Below are 19,857 nucleotides of genomic sequence, written 5' to 3' on the forward strand. Positions count from 1 at the left end.
ACTGCCCACGAGTAAATGTTCTAGTTCTTTTTGAATTTCACACTCTAAGGCTTCCCCTTGGAGAGGCTTCCAACTTGTTTCATTTTCACACCACCTGAAAACTATTTCAGAGAGAGCTGATATGCTTTAAGTTTTAAAAAAAAACAACCAACACACATAAGTAGAAAGCCATTATATTTATATGCTTCTCTGGAGCCATTTTATCTGTAAATATTTGGTTGGGGAAATAATAAATCAATTTCAGGTAGTCTGCTATATTTTCTAACTTTCTTCATTTTTACACACACACACACACACACACACACACACACACATATATATATATATATATATATATATATATAGATTATTTTTATATCTTATATAAATCTTAAACAGGACCCTGTTTCTATTCCTATTATTAATATATCCAAAAGATAATATGATATTTATATATGGTAATAGATATAGAAACAATGTTATAATGAGAGGGCAATGAGGGTTATAAGTCAAAACAACAAAAACAGAATTATCCAAGAGGTCCTGAATAAGGAAAAGTTGAATTGCCATCAACAATTAAATGCGATTCTAGTAAAAAAAGCAGTAATATACACCACAAATTTAAGAGCTATTTATTGGGGAAATGCATGAACTGGAAAACATTTTTTTCTTCATTCTTCTTGAGAAATCATAGATCATCTACTTAATCAGCTTATTGTGAAAACACTTACATGAAAACACTCCCAAGACTCTTCCATGTTTTCACTGGAGGCTGTTCTTCCCTTTTCTTCCCTTTCACCCCCAACACAGAACACACACCAAAATGTAAATATACCTTCCCATCTGCTCTATCAAAACCACCATCATCTCCATCCCAGTAAATAGCTAGCCAATTATAAAAGCAATAAGTCAAAGTATTCTTTTGGTCCTTTTGAGACAAAAGAAGCTGTGTGTTAAATAACATGTCATACTTGTTTACTGTTTGAAGATGGAGTGTATATACTTTATCTTGGTTAATGGTGACAGTGTGGTGATTTCATTTCTGAAAAAGTGTTGGTTGGAATTCAGAAAAGCAACCTCAGCTGCCTTCAAACTTGAAAATCCTGCAATGTTAAATGGCCAAATGCAACCATAGTAATTTTTTTCTTCAACTGAATTGATCACTTTTTGCTAGCAAGCAGGAAATTTACATGGTTGAGATTATTAATATATGTAGTATGATTTTAGCACTGGCATATAAGCACAGAAAGAAACCAGCAATCAGAATTACTAGGCTCAGGGGAGAAAACGTGTCATGTTGTACTGCATGGCTTAGAAATGAAAATCTTTAATGGATTAAGGATGGTTCTTACAGTTCCTGCAATGTTCCCCAAAAGTTGATTTGCAATCCACATTTAAAAATAACAAAATTAACGTTTTAATTTGGAAATGTAAACCAAAATAATTTCATGGTCCCCTTGGGACTATAAGCATTGTATATTAAAATTAAATGAAAGCTTGTATTTATATTTAAAAACCATTCAAGATAGCAAAGCTAACCGAGCAGAAAAAATATAACAAACTATGCAACTATTAACTTCCTCTCAAGCCAGCTTTATCACCCTTACTAGCAAATTCAGTACCAAGAATACATATTTTAATGTTTATTTCTACAGAACAAAATATGTCTTATGCTAAGGATTTTTTATCTTTCACACCCTTTTCCCCTGCAAAGTTAGAATTATGTAACACAATGAAATTCTAAATTCAGAATAACAGAAGCAATTAAAATAATTTTAAATCATTTTATATCTGCTTAGCCTAATATTGTCACCATGAGGTTTTGTTCTTTGCTTATTTAAAAATTGAAGCCCTGGTGACCTCCTAACCACTAAATAAATGTAAGGGGTTATATAGTTATCTTTTAAAGTGCTCTTCCTCTTTATATTGAGAATTCCGGAACAGGGCAGTGGGGGAGTAATATAAGCAGAATAGAAGGTTTGTAAAGTTATTTGTTTAGTAAGAAGACCAGATTACCTTTTGAAAACATGCCAGATTTGGGGGCTATGGCTTTGTTTTTGTTCCATTTTAGTCTTAGGATAATATATGAAAAGGAGGAAGTACAGTCAAGGTTACATCATTGGGGTAGTTTTTTTGTGATTGGCATATGGTAAAGATAGGCTTTCAGAGGCAGGAAGGTTAAGCTGGGGACTTAAAGGAGGTGCCACTTAATTAAGTCAGATATTTGGGTCTGTGTTCCCAAACAGTGTTAACACATGAGATTGCCCATAAAACAGTTGGGAAGATCCAGTTCCTGAATTTGAAAAGGATTTGTAAACTATAAAGCATCATGTATATCTATCACTGTTAGTTAACTTTTGACTAGTTCTTTTCATAGTGACAAAATTATTTCCTAATGCAGTATGGATTTATCTGTGTAGCAGAATCCACTATATATTTAGGATAGAATAGGGTACGGTTTTATAAATTGCCACAAAATGTCACAGGCTGATTTGCATTTTTGGTGATTTTGATCACTGAATAACCTTCAGTTTTCCAAATAAAGATTAAAGGTAGCAGTGATGATATTTGTAATCATCCACAGAAAGGGAATTATTTAAATTCTGCACAGATGGAACGATACCAAGGGTAAATAACTATACACATATTTCTAATTTTAAGAAGCTTTGAATGAGTTTATGGATGGTGAGGAGCAAACATTGTTTTGCATATGGAATTAACCATAAACTTTCCATATCACAGTCCCAAATTCTCTAGAGGCCTGAAGGGCTTTTCAGACACCGTCCGCTAAAGATTGAGAAATTCATAAAAGGAAAATGATGTTATGTTACGTGTAATATACAAACTGAGCATATTGGAACAACCAGTATAGTGACCTTTGAGAAATAATAAATTAGATTTTATATGCCTCAGAATATAATGTGGCTTAGAGCTTAACAAATAATGATACATGACATATTCTCCTATTTCTAGCCTCATAGCAGTTTACTTTATTATTTCAAAATGACCTGCATAACTCATTTCTTCTTCAAACAACATCATTCAACCCAATATCCTCTGTAAATTCAATGTGGACCAGGGCTTAAGATTTTTAGTGACTGCTAAAGATATCTGAGTGCTTGACTAATGTTGCTTTAAAATAGTTTCAAGGATTGGACCGTGTTTAGTGGGACAAATCTGGTGCCAAATGGTCTTTGAACTTGGAGATAAGTAACATATGGAAGTGCCCGTTATGGGTAACATACACACAAGCATAGAAATTGCAATCATGTAGTCTATTCTGACTACCAAACTTAAATGCTTTTCCCCAAATTCAGATTAAAAAACTTGTTTTATAAAAACAGATGTTTTCAATTTATGAGCTGCAAATGATTTCTTTATTTTCTTTTCTGCTTGCTTTCTAAGTATATTTAAATTAGTATCTTCTTACAAACCCATGGGTTTGTAACTAGTAATAGTAAAACACAAGTAATAATAGTATATAATAGTAAATACACTGATAAACCCACTAGTCATAATTGACATTATACTGAGATTTGTTTTCTGTCTCCTATATCTCCTTTTGGAAAAGGAGGTGGAAACTGTTATATCATAGCAGATAAGCACCACTGCTGGGGGAAAATACTAAAGTTAATTTTTCAGAGGCCTCTGGAATTAATTTTTATTATCTTTCAAATAGCAACAGTACAGTGAAATCAGCAAACTCTTTTAGTCAAGTAGCTGGTTTCCTGAGATGGCAGCTTTCCTCTCTGTGGGTGGTAGAGGTCCAGGCATGAAAGGAATGATGGCTTTGGACCCTGTGGGTTTCTCTGTTTCCTGAGGTGTCTCTGGAATGGCTCCTAGCCCCACTGACTAGAATACCCAGATTGCTAAGAGATGGGGCACTCCTTTTCTGTCTGGTGTCTGTCCTGGCAGAGATGGGAAATTAATCCTGCTCTTGAGGAGGATGGAAAAGTTGGTTGTCACATGTCCCCAAGCTCTCAGACACAGCGTGTCAATTGCCTTCCGCAGCAGGAACTGAAGATGTTCGAAATGTTGCTCCCTGACATCTGCTCTGTTATTAATTTGTTTTGCCTGCATCTTTAATTCAAGGTGACAGCCCACTCTTGGAGGCTTTGGATGTCATTCCTCTCAGCACCAAATCCTAGCATGTGGGGGTGTGTCACCTCCATAGCTGTCTGCAGAGGCTCAACAGTGTGCCCACATCTGGCAACCCATGATTGGATTGGCTGCCCTGATGGCTTCCCCTCTCCTTGCTTTTGCAGCTGGCGCAACCTACATCTTTGGGAAGAGTGGAGGCCTCATCCTCTACACCTGGCCATCCAACGACAGGCCCAGCACGCGCTCGGACCGCCTGGCCGTGGGCTTCAGCACCACCGTGAAGGATGGCATCCTGGTTCGCATTGACAGCGCTCCCGGCCTCGGAGACTTCCTCCAGCTTCACATAGTGAGTGCTGGGCCTTCATCTGAATTTTGTTGTCCTCCTGGTGGGCTGAGTTGGGAAGCCAGATAAATGCAGCAGAAATTCTAGTTAGACACAGCAAAGGGACATGTGCTTATAAAAATCGTCTCGGTGGGTGTTGGTACCCTATCCAAGGGATGGTCTCTGTTTCGTCTCATTCTCCTCTTCAGATGTGAACCATGATGGCACTAGGGTACCTCAGGGATAAATATTTTAAAACTCTTCCCATTTTGACTCCCTCCCTGTGTGGTTTGGCATCTCAGGAAACTTTCAGCAGATGGCTCAGGTGTAAAAAGAAGAGATTTTTACCTGGTGTGGTTCATCTTAACCTGGTACAAGTAGCAAAGTCAATTTGAATGTTCATAATCTCCTAGGGTGGAGGGCCAGCAAAGTTTTTTTTTGTTTGTTTGTGTTTTTTTTTTGTGTGTGTGTTTTTGTTTGTTTGTTTGTTTTTTATAAAGAGCCAGCTAGTAAATATTTTGGCCTTTGGAGGTCATATAGCCATGTAATGTCAAAGCAGCTGTAGGCACAATATTTTTTAAAAGTATATGTGACTTCTCCAATACAAATTGTATTTATTAAGACAGGCAGCTGTCTGTACTTTGGTGACCCTGCTCTAGGCTGCAAACTTCCTCTTGGAGATGTAAAGAGCGTGTGATAAAAACTGAGGCCAGAGTGAGTGGGGCCAAAAGAAAACAGCACAGCAACCAAGAATTGGTGTATTCATGTGTATTGTACATTCAACATTGTGCTTGTGTACATAAACGCAATAGGACTGCACCCTCAGTCATTGCAGATCATTAAGAACACAGTGCAATTGTAAGAAATTAAAATGATTTGGAGGAAAAATTACTTCGTTATGAGGGTAGAAAATATTTTTATAGCAACAATTAACCCATTTTATCACCTGTGCAGTCTGCAGTTAAGAAAGTAGGCTAACGGAGGATATGATTCTCATCCATAAGTACCCTGAGTGCAGCACCAAGAGCACAGAGAGGAATTGTTCTCATTAGTTAGCAATGACAGGGCTAGAAAGAATGGATTTAATTTGGAGCAATAAGAATCCGGTTTAAATAGCGGGGGGAGGGGGAGCAGTTAAGAGGAAAGATCAACTGGGGATTAGCACCAACCTCCAAAAAGAAGGAAAAGAAACATTTTCTGGGGCTCTTTGCATGCAAACTTTGCTAATGTACTGGTTCTCTGGGGAAATCGGAAGGTGGGGTTTCACTGTTGGTTTTCCAATAGAGGTGGCTGCCTGGCTGATACCACAGCATCAAGCTCATCCCTTGGGGCAGGGCCCATCTCCGCCCCTGCTCTTCCAATATCCTTAGAAATAGGAGCATCTTGAAGGTTAAAGCTTGAGCTGGAAGTCTGTTTGGTTTCTGTGAGCCAGAACAGGGCAAGACTCTGAATAGGAGTTCAGGGAGGGGCCGGTTAGAAATGGTGATCTTGCCTATCTAGCATGGCTCAGTGGTTGAGCATCAACTCATGAACCAAAAAGTCATGATTGAATTCCTGATCAGGGCACATGACCAGGTTGCAGGCTCAATCCCCAGTGGGAGATGTACGTGAAGCAGGTGATATATATATATCCACCTTCAAAATGTGCAAGAGTGGTCTTGAATTGAGCTGTGGAACTTGAATGCTTTCTCAGATGCTTCAGGAACCATATGATACTATGAGCCTGAGCTAAAGCATGTTAAAAAGCCATGCCAAGGAGCACAGAGAGAGGCAGCTATGGTTAGGAGGGTTTATCTTTATTTGGCCTGTAAGAACCACCGTAATTTACAAAACTCGGTGAGATTTATGCTGCGTATAACTTAATGACTTTCATGGCAGCTATAACTAGGCAATTATTACCAGCTCGCTTGCATTTTCCTGGTGATTTATCTTCCTTTCTTATTCAGTGTGACTTACTAAGAAAAATATGATTTGGCACAATCATGAGCATCTTTTTTGAAAGAGATAATGGGCTACCAGTTTATCCATTTCTCCCATGTGTTTTTTAGAATATCCTCACTTTTAAGAGAAATGTTTTCTTATTTGAAAGTTGACTTGCAGTGGGCACTCTTTTTATAAAATGGATGTGAGGATTTGGGGAACTTCCAGGAGGATGCATACATTCCATTTTAATATTTTACAAGCAAAAGTACAAGAAATTGTACTTCAAAATGTATAGTACCCCCTTGGGTGCTATGGACTTATTCCAGTGCTGCTGCCATTGCTTAAACATTCTAGAAAATCCAAACAGATTGTCTGTGCTTCAGAGCTTGGGGTAGAAAAGGATATCATCTGATACATTTTAGAGAAAAGGAAAAGAGACCCCATGATGTGGAGAAATCACTTTGTTCTGAAGTGAACCTGCAATATTGGTGACCATCTTGAGCAAGGGGCTGCTTCATTGGTCTAGTACTTAAGTTTAAACAATTTTTTAATTTCCTAATGTAGTGGTCAGCAAACTGTGGCTCACGAGCCACATGCGGTTCTTTGGCCCCTTGAGTGTGGCTCTCCCACAAAATACCATGGCCTGGGTGAGTCTATTTTGAAGAAGTGGCATTAGAAGAAGTTTAAGTTTAAAAAATTTGGCTCTCAAAAGAAATTTCAATCATTGTACTGTTGATATTTGTCTTGTTGACTAATGAGTTTGCTGACCACTGTCCTAATGGATTATCTCTGGTGTCTACCAAAGATTAAAAACGGTGCATGACTGTATTCCAATGAAAAGTTACCTATAAAAAAATAGGCTGTAGGCACTACTTTGGTAACCTCTGCCTCAGACTGCAAACTTCCTCATGAAGATGTGAAGAACCTGTGATAGACACTGAGTCCAGAGTGGGTGGGGCAAGGAATCCAAGCTGAAGATCAAAAGATTTGATTACAAAACCAAGGTCTTGTGTTGAACATTTATATAGATGCATCAGGAAAGTGAAGCCATAAATACATACCAAGATACTTTCATATGACTTTTACAATCTGTAAAATGTGGATTTGTTTATTGAACACAGTTTGTTTCCTTGCACTAAAGAAAATTATTCCAAAGGAGTAAAAATTAATGGACATTAATGAAAGCAGAAAAGGTTGGGCAGGAGATGAGAGGTATAATCCTCCCTTGCAGTTTGCCTAGGAGGATAGAAACCCAGTGGTGGGGTGAGAAAAAGTGATGGCAGGCATGAAGCGGAGATGAAAGCAGGGAAGATCCTAGGGACAGGGGAGAAAAGAAGGTGGGCCTGGGGGAGAGGACAGACTTCCTGCAGATGTTCTCAGCAGGGGGTCACATGTGGGCAAAGCTGCATTTTTTCCAGTGTGGGTGTTAGGTGTGGAAACAACTAGGAGTACTTTGGTGTGATTTCTGATTGATTGTAAAGCCAGTAAGTTGCTCAAAAACGAAGTATTGCAAGGAATTCCTGCAGTGCTTTGAGTAGCAGTAACACTGTCATTGGAATAAGCCCTGGTTACCCCAAGTTAGCTCATTTGGAGGAAGAGAAAATACTGTTCCAGGGATGACAGGGAGTCTGACCTTGAGCTGAGCTCCCTTTCCTGAAGATACCTGCCTACCCTAGAGCCCCCCAAGTAGGAATGGCAAATGGGCTTCTCCTTGCCTGGCAGCTCTCAGTGCCTCTCTCTCACTCACTCCAAGCTTTACAAAGGTCCGTGAGGGCAGCTGGCCCATCCAGCAGGTAGGAGTTATGGCTTCTGCTATCCATGTCTGCCACCTGTGCAGAAATTGGGCTTTGTGGATAGATGTAGGCTGTCTGTCTATTACACTTGCTCTATACACAGCATCCTCCCTTTCACACTTGAACTTTCTTCTTTCTTTTCCTTTGTCATCCTGAAATCCCCACCCATTAAAGGCTCTTTAGAAAAATAGATATTTTGTTAAAATAGTATTCCACTGTAGGTTCTTGAATCATTTACTGATTAAAGTATTCAGTCTTATTCTATGATCCTTCTCACACCAGGCTAAGGTCTGCAGCTCTCACAGAATTTGAGGTTTGCTTGTTTAACCCATTTTATGCCATAAGCGTCTATAGATGCAATTAAATTCAAAATATCATGGCATGTAGGGATGGATTTCGTTTTGGACGAGTGACAGTTAACTGGTTAAAAGATTAGAGAAGGCCAAGAGATCAAATAATTGAGAGATGGTTCGTTTCAAATTAGTTTACATTTCTTCGATTTTGGTTCAGATCTCCTTGATGCACTATTTTCTGTGTCAGCAATAATATTAATGAAATTACTGATAAAATATGTTTAGCAAAGGCACAACGATGTTTGTTGAAAAATGTGTGCATGAAATGAAATTATGTGGGAGGGAGGAGGGTAAGCAGAGCATTGAAATCTATTGTTGAGAAGTTATCCAGGTCAATATTTGGAGAACAGCTGCTATTACTTGCAAGTGACATCTACCCACTGACTCCCATCGAGGCTCTATGGGGTTTGTCATGTTACACTCACTTTCATTCATACAATAGGGAAAAAGCTGAATAGGACCAGAGAAAGGATTACTATGAAGAGTCTGCAATCACTGCCATGAATTTCTCAACAACCTCCCTTCACCACTTACAGAAGAGAAGGTTGAGGAGAACTGGATATCATTAGCTCTTTTTTATATAGTTACTGCAGAGTGTAAAAATGAAATCCTATTAATTTCTTTTTCCCTGTGTGTAATTTACAGTAAATCCTCTTGGATTCGTTTTTTAAATTATGAGCCTTTCAGAACAGTGACAATTTATGGGTTATGGCACCTGTTTTGTTTGATCAGAATCTCTAACCTTCCCCAATGGTTTCCCTTTGGAATTACAATGTCGATACTTACATAAAGCAAGGTAGGAGGACACCAAGGATGCTGTCCAGCCTGACCACCCTTTCATAATGGCAAAGTGTTCTCCTTCCAAAACTGCACTCCCCCCAAAAAAGGGCTAGTAGTATCCTCTCAAGGTCATGTTCAGAGAAATCAGAAAATTTTTAAGTTTGTTTGGCATAATATTGTTTTTCCATAATTTATAGCATTTGAAGAGACTCCTATAGAATAAGGGGAGCAGAGGCTGAAAATGATAAATGGTCTGTTCGTCACATCTGTTGCATCTGTGAATAGTTGGCCTGGCAGCTTCATTGGGCCGTCTCTGTGAGGAGTATTTATAGGGAACCATCACTACCTGTGGGATTCCTCCTCCGTGCGCTAAGGTGGCTGGTGGCTTAGATTCAGCTCTCCATTTGACTTAAGAGCAGATTGGGTTTGATTCAGGGACTGGATTTGGGGTTTTCTATGGAAGAATACAGAGGAATGTTGGTATTTCTGAGGCTAATAAAGCAAATAAAGAGGGAAAGGACAGGATAACCACAAAGGTGACCAACAGACACAATTTCTTTTTTCCACAGTGTGCTACACACTACATGTTGGCTCGGTGTCTCTTTTCTGCACTTTGTTCTCAGTGAAAAGGCCTCTGAGTTTTCTGGGCTTAGGAGCTTTTCTAGATCACTAGGTTCTTCTGCAGAGAGGGCCTGCTGGGGATCCCATCTGCATCTCCCAGCTTAGCCCTCAGTCCCAGCAGAGATGGAGAAGGTGGAAGAAAGCAGTGGAAATGGGGATTCCATGAAGATACTGCTTGTGAAAACTGGACCCAAGGCAGCTGCCTGCATGGGGCTTGGTGTGTGTTTTCTCAGGTCTCTATTATTCCCAAGAGATTTCTATCTAATTCTGTTTTCTTTGATTCTACACTTGGTTTTGAGAGGTAATGTGCTATAGTGGGGAAATGTACTTAATTTTAAATGGAAAGATTTGGATTGAGTCTCAATTCTGTCAGTAACCAGTTAGCTATTTGGCTTGGAGTAAGATACCTCTCCCCTTCTTTTAAATGAGCCCCCCAAAAGTTTATGTTACATAGTTTTCTAGAGGTTCAAATGAAATAAAGAATATAAACGTTGTTTGTTATAAGCAAAGGACTGCACACATGTTGAGAGGTAGTTTGCTCAATGAAATCCAGAAGGTGATGACTTCATCAGAGAAAAAAAAATAATGAAAGGAAGAATATGTTTTAAAATTGAGAGTAGAATCTCATTTTTAAAATATATTTAAAAGTCTGTGGGCACTGTTTCTGCAAACAAATTTCTATTTTATCTGATTAAAAGCAAATTTTTCTGAATTAATCAGATCCACAATTGAGACTTTTAGAGTGTTCTGTTAGCACATGGTAGAGGACCATTTTCTTCTAAGAGAGGCCTGGTTAGGGTAACAGGATAAGTGGACTTCTGTAGTTTCCTGGTCTCTCATTGTAGGACATTATGTCCCTATACAGTGTCACAAGGTGATGCATTGTGCCTCTGTTGCCCTTGGGTATAATGTTGCAAAGGACTCTCTATTCAGTGGGAAAAGTGTAATCCACCATACCATGGAATTCCTTCTTCAAAAAGAAGGGAAGGGGGAGGAGGAAAGAGAGCAGGGAGTAGAGGAGAAGGACGAGGAAGAGAGAGGAGAAGAGGAGAAGGGAAAGAGCAAACAATAACAAGGAGCAGCAGCAGCAGAGCACACCTCTGTGGGCAGTCTTGGTCTGAGAGGGGTTAGATCCCCACTGTGGGCTCCAGATGAAGAGCCCAGGGCTTGGTCCTATACTTGAGGATTATTAGAGCCCCAAAGAGTCATTGCTAGAACCACGGTCTTAATGTGGGTACAGCCAGAGTGAGTGGAGATGAGTAGCTGCTACCATCAAGTTAACTGGGAACCTAAAAGCACATATACAAATAAAATAATTTCATAGATTTTGATTTCTCAAAATCAGAAAGATAATTTTAGTGAGCAGATTAAATATACAATAATTCCATCATAAAAACCAAGTTGACAACATGTGCAAAAAGTATTTTATGGCTAGTAGACACTCATGAGAAGCAGAGGACAAATGGCCATATTTCTGTCATTTATCACTTACACCAGTGACCCTTTGACTATTTCTGATAGTCATGTTTGAGAATCCTCAATGCATATATAAAATGATTTAGAAAAATTAGGATTAAGAGAATTTAAGTTATGAGTGTTATTCAGTATAATGAAATCGAGTGTTTTTTATGTGCCAGGCAAGGTGCTACATTTTGGGGATACTGTGATTGACCTTGGCTTACCTAGAACTAACAGAATGGAAAAAAGAGTCATTAAAATAAGTTCTTTTTTTTATACATTATGAGATGATGCATATAAAACTCTTGTATAACCCCTGGCTTATAGTGAGCTTTCAATCATGGATCACTTTATGTTATTGGTACTTTTCTTCAGTTAACATTTTTTAAAAGTCAAAGAAAACAATACATTTTATTTTCCTAAATAATGAATAAACTCTGAGAAGATCTCTGAGATTTTAACATCCTATCTAATAAAGAGGTAATATGCTAATTGACTGTCACACCCTCACAAAGATGGAAGCACCCACAGTCAATAAGGATGGAATATACTAATTGACTGCCATGCCCTCAAAGATGGCAGCGCCCACAGACACAGATGGTGGCACCCAGTCCCCTCAGCCCTGCCGGGGTAGCAGGTGTGTGGCATGGCCGGGCCCACCCGGCCACTCCGCGTGCCTGCCTCCAGAGTCCCCCAGTTCCCTCAGCCCCCCAGCCACCCAGGGCTGGCCCAAGGTGCAGGCAAGCCTCGGATGGCAGCTGCCCAGCCTCTCAGGGCTGGCCCGAGGGACGACCAAATGACTGAACAAGCAGGCTGCATGTGGCGACCAGGCCGGCAGGGGGGGCAGTTGGGGGCAAGCAGGCCAGCAGCGGAGGGCAATTAGGGGCAAGCATGCCAGCAGGCCGGGCAGTTGGGGCTATTAGGCTGGCAGGAGGGTAGTGAGGGGTGACTAGGCTGGGGGGCAGTTGGGGGGCAACCAGGCCAGCAGGGTGGGCAGTTAGGGGTGACCAGGCCAGCAGGGACGGGCAGTTGGGGGCGATCAGGCTGGCATGCAGAGGCAGTGAGGGGTGATCAGGCTGGCAGGAAGGGGCAGTTAAAGATGACCAGGCAGGCAGGCAGATGAGCATTTAGGAGCCAGCGGTCCAGGATTGTGAGAGGGATGTCTGACTGCCGGTCTGGACTGGCAGTTGGATATCCCCCAAGGGGTCCCGGATTGGAGAGGGTGCAGGCTGGGCTGAGGGGACCCCCCCGTGCACGAATTTTGTGCACCAGACCTATAATCTATAATAATAAAAGCGTAATATGCTAATTAGACAGGGCAGCCAAATGACCTTCTGGATGTCATTCCAGATGTCCTTCCTGATGAAGCTGTGGTGGCGGGGGCCAAGGCAGAGGCAGTTAGGGGCGATCAGGCAGGCAGGCGAGCAGTTAGGGGCAATGAGGCAGGCAGGCAGAGGTGGTTAGGGATGATCAGGCAGGCAGGTGAGCAGTTAGGGGAAATGAGGCAGGCAGGTGAGTGGTTAGGGGTGATGAGACAGGCAGGTAGAGTGGTTAGGGGTGATCAGGTAGGCAGGCAGGCAGGCGAGCGGTTAGGAGCCAGCTGTCCTGGATTGCGAGAGTTATGTCCAACTGCTGGTTTAGGCCTGATCCCACAGTCGGACATCCCCTGTGGGGTTCCGGATTGCGAGAGGGTGCAGGCTGGGCTGAGGGACCCAACACCCACACCCCCCACTGTGCATGAATTTCATGCATCAGGTTTCTAGTAAGCAATATCAAATTCTAGGAAGAATCAGGATGCTACAATGTAAAGCCAGCTTCGTGGTATCCTAGATGAGGACAGGAAGCCAATAGCTGATAGTGCAGAGTTGCAGAGGCTTTTTAGACATAGGAATCTAATGTGCAGTGAACAAGGCACACTCCAGGCACAAAAGGTGAGTGCTGTGGCTTATGTGACTTAATGACAAGCCTACTTTAACTCCATTGGTGGAATGAATTAGCTCATTGACCAATGGCTCACACTTACTATTCATTACTCCTGGGGTATTGTTCAGTGTAACAGGGCAAGAAATAGCTCATTGACTCTCTGAAGCTATGGTTGATGGATTTTAAATCCCTGGCTGCACTCAGAAGGCATGGAAGCTCACTGTATTGATGGGGGAATTCGTTAGCCGCCCACCCTGTAGGATCATATGCTTAGGTCCTGATGCTGTCACTGCTGCTGTTTCATCTTGTTAGTGTTTCCTGGATAGATGGCAGAGGAAACTGTACACCTGTATTAGCTTCAAAGATAGTACCGACAGCCAGACTTGTCATTTTGCAGCCTGAGATGACAACTTCAGAGCCTGCAATCATTTAAAGACATTTAGAGAAGCCCTGTTGATGGATCCAGCTAACCTTCATCCAAAAGTCAATTTATACTGAGTGGCCAGATTATTATGATCTCTGAACGCATAATAATCTGGCCACTCAGTATATATCCTATATAATAAAAGGCTAATATGCAAATTGTCCCCTCGACCAGGAGTTTGACCAGAGGCAGGACAGCCAACTGCCCATGTCCCCTCCCCCTGGCCAGGGGACCCCACCCATGCACGAATTCATGCACCCGGCCTCTCTAATATATATATATGTATATATACATACCGAGTGGCCAGATTATTTTGCATTCAGAGATCATAATAATCTCGCCAATCAGTGTATACTCAGGGTAAGAGGAGATGATTGAAAATTAAGTCTCACATTCCATTCTTTTTATTAAAAAAATATATTTTATTGATTTTTTACAGAGAGGAAGGGAGAGGGATAGAGAGTTAGAAACATCGATGAGAGAGAATGATGGATCAGCTGCCTCCTGCACACCTCCTACTGGGGATGTGCCTGCAACCAAGGTACATACCCTTGACCGGAATTGAACCCGGGACCCTTCAGTCCGCAGGCCAACGCTCTATCCACTGAGCCAAACCGGTCAGGGCTCACATTCCATTCTTGATTCCTCAGTTAACCTCTTTAATTCACTTTATTTTTTTACCCTGTTTTCTATAAAATGGCAGGTAATTTAATGGCACAGATGATTATTTCCTACAGTTAGTTAGGACTGTATCTTTAGAGACCATTACATTGCTACCATTACTATCACTTCCCACTAATACTAATAGACAAAGTACTAGGTATGAGATACTGCATGAGAACTTTGTTTACATTACCTTATTATGAGCTCACAACAACTCAGTATTGGGAGTCACTCTTAATATCCTCACTTTGTAAATGAGGCAACTAATGTTTAATGAAGCTGAAGAATTTCCCCCAGATAACACTTCTAATAAACTGCTGAGCAGGCCTTCAACTTTTTCTGACTCTTAATTACTTTCATACTCCTAATGAAGGTATCAGAGTAGAAAGTGTAGTGGTGATCATTTTAATTCAACACATATTTATGAAACAGTAATCTATTTGGATGTGTTGGAGTTGTAAAGAAGTTTAATAAAAAAAAAGGGGGAATCCAAATTGTACCTGAGACTTAGTTTTAAGGCAGCATCAGTTATATACCAAGGAAGATCAGAATATTATTGTTTGTAGAGATTAAAGAAATGTTTATAGACAGGGTTGGTTAGATTTTGACTCTGGAACCGGAAGAAGGAACATGCCAGGTGTAGATACCAGCTTGAGGACAACCTCAAAGGAAGAAACCACAGGCTGTATTCTCAATTTGGTGAGGTGTTCTTTTTGACCAAAATAAATAGCTTGATGGAAAAGGCAGATGGTATGGAATAGCAGAAAGAGCATATATTTTAGAAGTAAGTGGTCTTTGATTCAAGATCTAGCCCTGCCCCCAACAAACTCTATAACCTTGGATGCATTATCTGACTGCTCTGTAAATTGGACATAGTGAAAATAATGCCACCTTCCAAGTCTGTGTGAAGAATGATGCATGTGAAAATGCTTAATGAGTATCTGGTTCACAGTAGATGCAAAACTAATGATAGTTATGATTTTAGGTTTGTTCATTTCCTTTCTTCTCAGGCACTTTTAGCCTGTAGAGAATAGGACTTGAACACCAAACTGATAGATTGCTTCTGAAAGCCACCAGATATTGAAAGGTTTTGAGCACAAAGCTTGATTTTTAGGAAGAGTATTTTTGGTATGTTAAAAGAATGTTTTTCCCTGGGTTCAAGGAAAATAGATAGCAGGATAGGGTGTAAGTGGTCCAGGTAAAACCAATAACACATTTTTAAGGACTTATTCGAAGATGATGATAATAGGAAGCTAATAAAGATAAAACAAAGGACATTTCAGAGACAGAATCAACAGGTGTTGGTTGCCAGCTGATTGACTGGATAAGGAGAGAAGTAAGGAATGCCTAGAATGGGAAGGTTATGATTTTATTATCAACAACAATAAAATAGGGTCATATTTAAAAAAAAAATTTAGGATAAGGTGAGAGTTTGACTTTGGTGATACAAAATATAAGGCATCTAGGAGTCAATCTGTAGAGATTTCCAATTGGAAATGTGTGGTGAACTCAGATGAGAGATACAGAATAGAAGTAGGAACTTGAAATTTTTCAGCCTGGCAATACAGTGGAAGCTCTGAGGATTGCTAAGATCTCCAGGGAGATAAATGAGTAGGAATTTGGGCAATATATGTAACTTTACAAAATGATAAAGGAAAAGGAAGAAAGTTCAAAATAAAAGGTTAGAGGGTCAGGGAACCCTATGTAGTGAAGTTTTACAGAATCAAAGGGATTAAGAGACGTTTTCAAATACAAGGAGTTCCAGAGTTGTTTACCCCTGCTATCTTTTAGTTGTTTACCCCTCATTTCTTTAATCTGAAATGAGTTTGTTGGGATGTGTTCTTTGTCTTCACTGGTATTTAGTCTAGCTTATAATATTCTCATCACTCTTTCTGCATTTATTCCCTTTGTAGTTGGCATGGACATTACTAACTCAGAGCCAGAAGACTCAGGGTCTGTTCCTAGCTATACCACCAACTAGCAGTTATTTTATGTAAATGGTAGACATATACAAGGTGTTACCTCCAAAATGTTTACACAATTTAACAGTTGATAGCTCAGTTTTGAAAATGAACACTGCCAAAGTGTATGTATGCATTTTGGGGGGCACCCTATACATACTATGCTGTCAACCTCAGAGTATTATGGTGAAGATCAGATGAGAAAATATATATTATATATGAATGTGCCCTGTTACCATTGGGAGACCTACAAAGTTAAGAAGCATCTGTTTGTAATAATACGGGTATGCCTACCATCACCCAGCAAAACTCTTGATGCCTAGATAATTGTGGTTGGAGATCTAGAAATGAGGACCTAAGAGATGCTAAAGTGGTTGTAGTTTTCAACAGGAGGGTTAGCCAAGTAAATGGCAGACCAGAGCCAAAATGTGGATGGCTCAGTTACCAGATCCCATTAACTGCTATGGTCCTTAAATGATGGTTTTATCTGGTGTATGTCCTCAGAGGTTGCACATCACTACTTGGAGTGTCATTTTGGGTGAGGCAGCTTGTATTTCTGTTCCTTTTTTAAGAATGACTGTGGCCATTCCTATTGTTTCATTTTGTAATTGTGCAAGATTTCTTCATAACATCTGTCTATATTTCATAGATAGTAGATTGCTAGATGCATCCTCATAGCACTAATGGTGACAAATAAATAAAAATGGACCCAATGAAAAACCTCCTCCCTGGAAGACAGACCACATTATTTTGGGTTATTTTGGGTATACTTTTCAAGCCTTCCTAGCGTGTCATCCTACCTAATAATAAACAAATATGCAAATTGACCGTATCTTCACTATGCCCACGATTGGCCAGGAGGCATGGGGGGGCGGGACTCGGGGTGGCCAGGGTGGCCGATTGGGCCCGGGAAGCTGAGCTCACGTCGCCAGCGGTGGCTCGAGCTCAGTGTCTGTGCCATGGCTGTGCTGCGGCACAGAAGGGGCCCCTGGGGCAGCGAGCTCACGTCCCACCGCCGACCATCAAAAGCGGGGGAGCTGGGTGCCTGTCCGCTGGTGCACCAGGCCTTTCAGAAGCCTCCGGTGGGGTGGAGGCTTCTGAAAGGCCTGGTGCACCAGCGGGCAGGCACCCAGCTCCCCCGCGATCGAAAGCAAAAGTGTGGGAGCTGGGTGCCTGTCCACTCAGGCACCAAGCCTTTCAGAAGCCTTTGCCACGCCGGAGGCTTCTGAAAGGCCTGGTGCACCAGTGGACAGATACCCAGCTCCCCTGCGATCAAAAGCAAAAGCGTGGGAGCTGGGTGCCTGTCCACTCAGGCACCAGGCCTTTTAGAAGCCTCCGCCACGCCAGAGGCTTCTGAAAGGCCTGGTGCACCAGCGGACAGGCACCCAGCTCCCCCATGATCTAAAGCGAAAGCGTGTAGGGGACCCTACACGTGCATGATTCAATCATGCACTGGGCCTCTAGTGTCTACATAATGACCTAGACCTTCTTCCCCCCCAATCCCAATTATTATAAGATCACCCCAGTGGGTGATAGTATCAGTACAAATTAAGTGTTCCCTTAACTTAACTGAATGCTACAGAAAACTGAATGAAAACACGTGCTTCACTTTGATTCCCACCCAAACACTGCAAAACAGAGTGTGCACTTCCTCCTTCAAGCTGTGTGTGTGCATTAAACACATGTAAACATTGGGCTGAAATGCAGACATGGTATGTCAGCTCTGGGGAAAACCATAGGAGTATGTTTCACTTCTCTAAATCTCCATTGTTTATTTGAGCAAGGTCTTTAATAAGATTCAAAGAACATTATTTTATAATGATTCTCCAAAAAGCAATTAAATGGGTCTCATCCAAAATTGCATATGCAACATATCATAACAGATCCCCCTTAGGAACTGGGAACATACCCTGAGCTCTCCCCTTATAAGTTACTATCAGTTTTTGATAAAGAGAACAGAACTCTCACTTTATATATTCAACATGAAAGAACGTAGATGGAACAATAGGAAGGTTTTCCCTGCATTTCCACAAATTGCTTCTTTGTTAAAAGTGAGTGTTCGGTTTAAATAGTACATTAACAAAGGTGTCCCCTATGATATGAACCCACATCCTAACAGGAGTACCAAATTTCTCTTTGAGGCATGTGACTGACCTCTCACGTGCCTCTCCAAGAGAGCAACCAATATTGCAAAATAGCGAGACTTTGTGTGGATTCTGTATACTTGGTTGCACCTGACATGAGCTGGACAGAGCACTGGGATGTTTCTTGGTTGTCAAGGACAAGATCATAGGATTCACCTGGAATAGTGAATGCCACACAGTAGGAAAAGTGTGTGTGTGTGTGTGTGTGTGTGTGTGTGTGTGTGTGTGTGTGTGTGTTTAAAAAGCCTAAGCAGAGCAACACTGTTCTATGAACTCAAACTCTACTGCTAACCACCAAAGCCATCTTGTCAACTTTGACCTATAACTGCTAGATTTTGGAAACTTATCCACTGCTTTTCATATAGAACCTCTGGAAACACACTCTCACTAAGTCGTGTGGATGTCCCCAGGAACTCACTGTTCTGTACGCTTCTGTCTTTAGGGTAGTTAAAGATGTGCTTCTCTCTTAGGGGGACTCTCTTCTGTTTCTGATGACTAGCAGTGAGGCCAGAGCCACTGTGACTTCCTCACTGTTCACAAAACAAGTCTACACACTAACATTTCCAAGCGTATACAGGAAAAGCCCTGTGGGGCATTAAAATGGAACTACTGCTTGCTCCAGCACCTCATTCCTTTCTGGATTCATTGGACAAAAGAGCAAAAGTAAAGTATTTCTTTCATTTTCCCCAGAGTTTGTAAATACTCCACAAACAAGCCCACTTTTCCACTTGTTTCAATTATGCTGTTCCTGGTCCCTAATCTCAGAGAACTGGGCATCCCTCCTTTTCCACACAGTCAGTGTAAGCAGATTGGAGAATGTGCTCAGCTAGTGTCCCCTGGGCCTCACCTAATGCACAAATATATTTTAAAATACATATTTGTATATGCAAGCTGAGATTTCCAGTTTCTCTAAAAAAATTGGTAGGTTCAGCTACACTGGGCCAGTGTTCCTATGTGCCATGGGTCAGCTGGAGATCAGTTGGGCAGCAGGTGCCTTTTTATGACATACCCTCTCCAGCCATCCTCTCCACCCACACTCTCTGTCACACATATTACCCAGTTTCTCCATTCACCTTTCGGCCTGCCCCATGCCTGAAGATATCTGATTATGTGCCTCCTCTCACACAGGAGATGAGTTAACAGTTTGGGGATGCAGCTTCACCTATTATATATAAACAGTGCCCTCAAACATTTTCAGACACAACTATTTTTAACACTTAGTTTAGAAGAGCTTAGAAGTTGACTTTCACATTACTGTCCTAAGGGTATATGTTTGCCTACTCAGAAGTATTTGGGGCTCACATATTTGTATATTTCACGCATCTAATTTGTTAGATGGCATGACACATTTAATGACATTAATTCAATGGTTGAACTTACTGGTGCTCAAACTTTGTATTGAACACAGAATG

General features: G+C 41.1%; 1 protein-coding gene across 18 annotated transcripts in view; it reads left to right on the plus strand.

The window, feature by feature from the left end:
• NRXN3 (neurexin 3) overlaps window positions 1-19,857 on the plus strand; it is a gene marked incomplete at both ends in the record, with an annotated part of 1,469,510 nt that overhangs the window by 1,106,687 nt on the left and 342,966 nt on the right. For all 18 annotated transcript variants that reach the window (XM_079767585.1, XM_079767570.1, XM_079767583.1 and 15 more), the window contains one exon: window positions 4,245-4,426. In XM_079767585.1, coding sequence (XP_079623711.1) covers window positions 4,245-4,426 — 182 coding nt within the window. The remainder of the gene's footprint in view (window positions 1-4,244; window positions 4,427-19,857) is intronic.

This window comes from Cnephaeus nilssonii (assembly GCF_951640355.1).
Source record: "Cnephaeus nilssonii genome assembly, chromosome: 4".
In the NCBI taxonomy this organism is placed as follows: Eukaryota; Metazoa; Chordata; class Mammalia; order Chiroptera; family Vespertilionidae; genus Cnephaeus; species Cnephaeus nilssonii.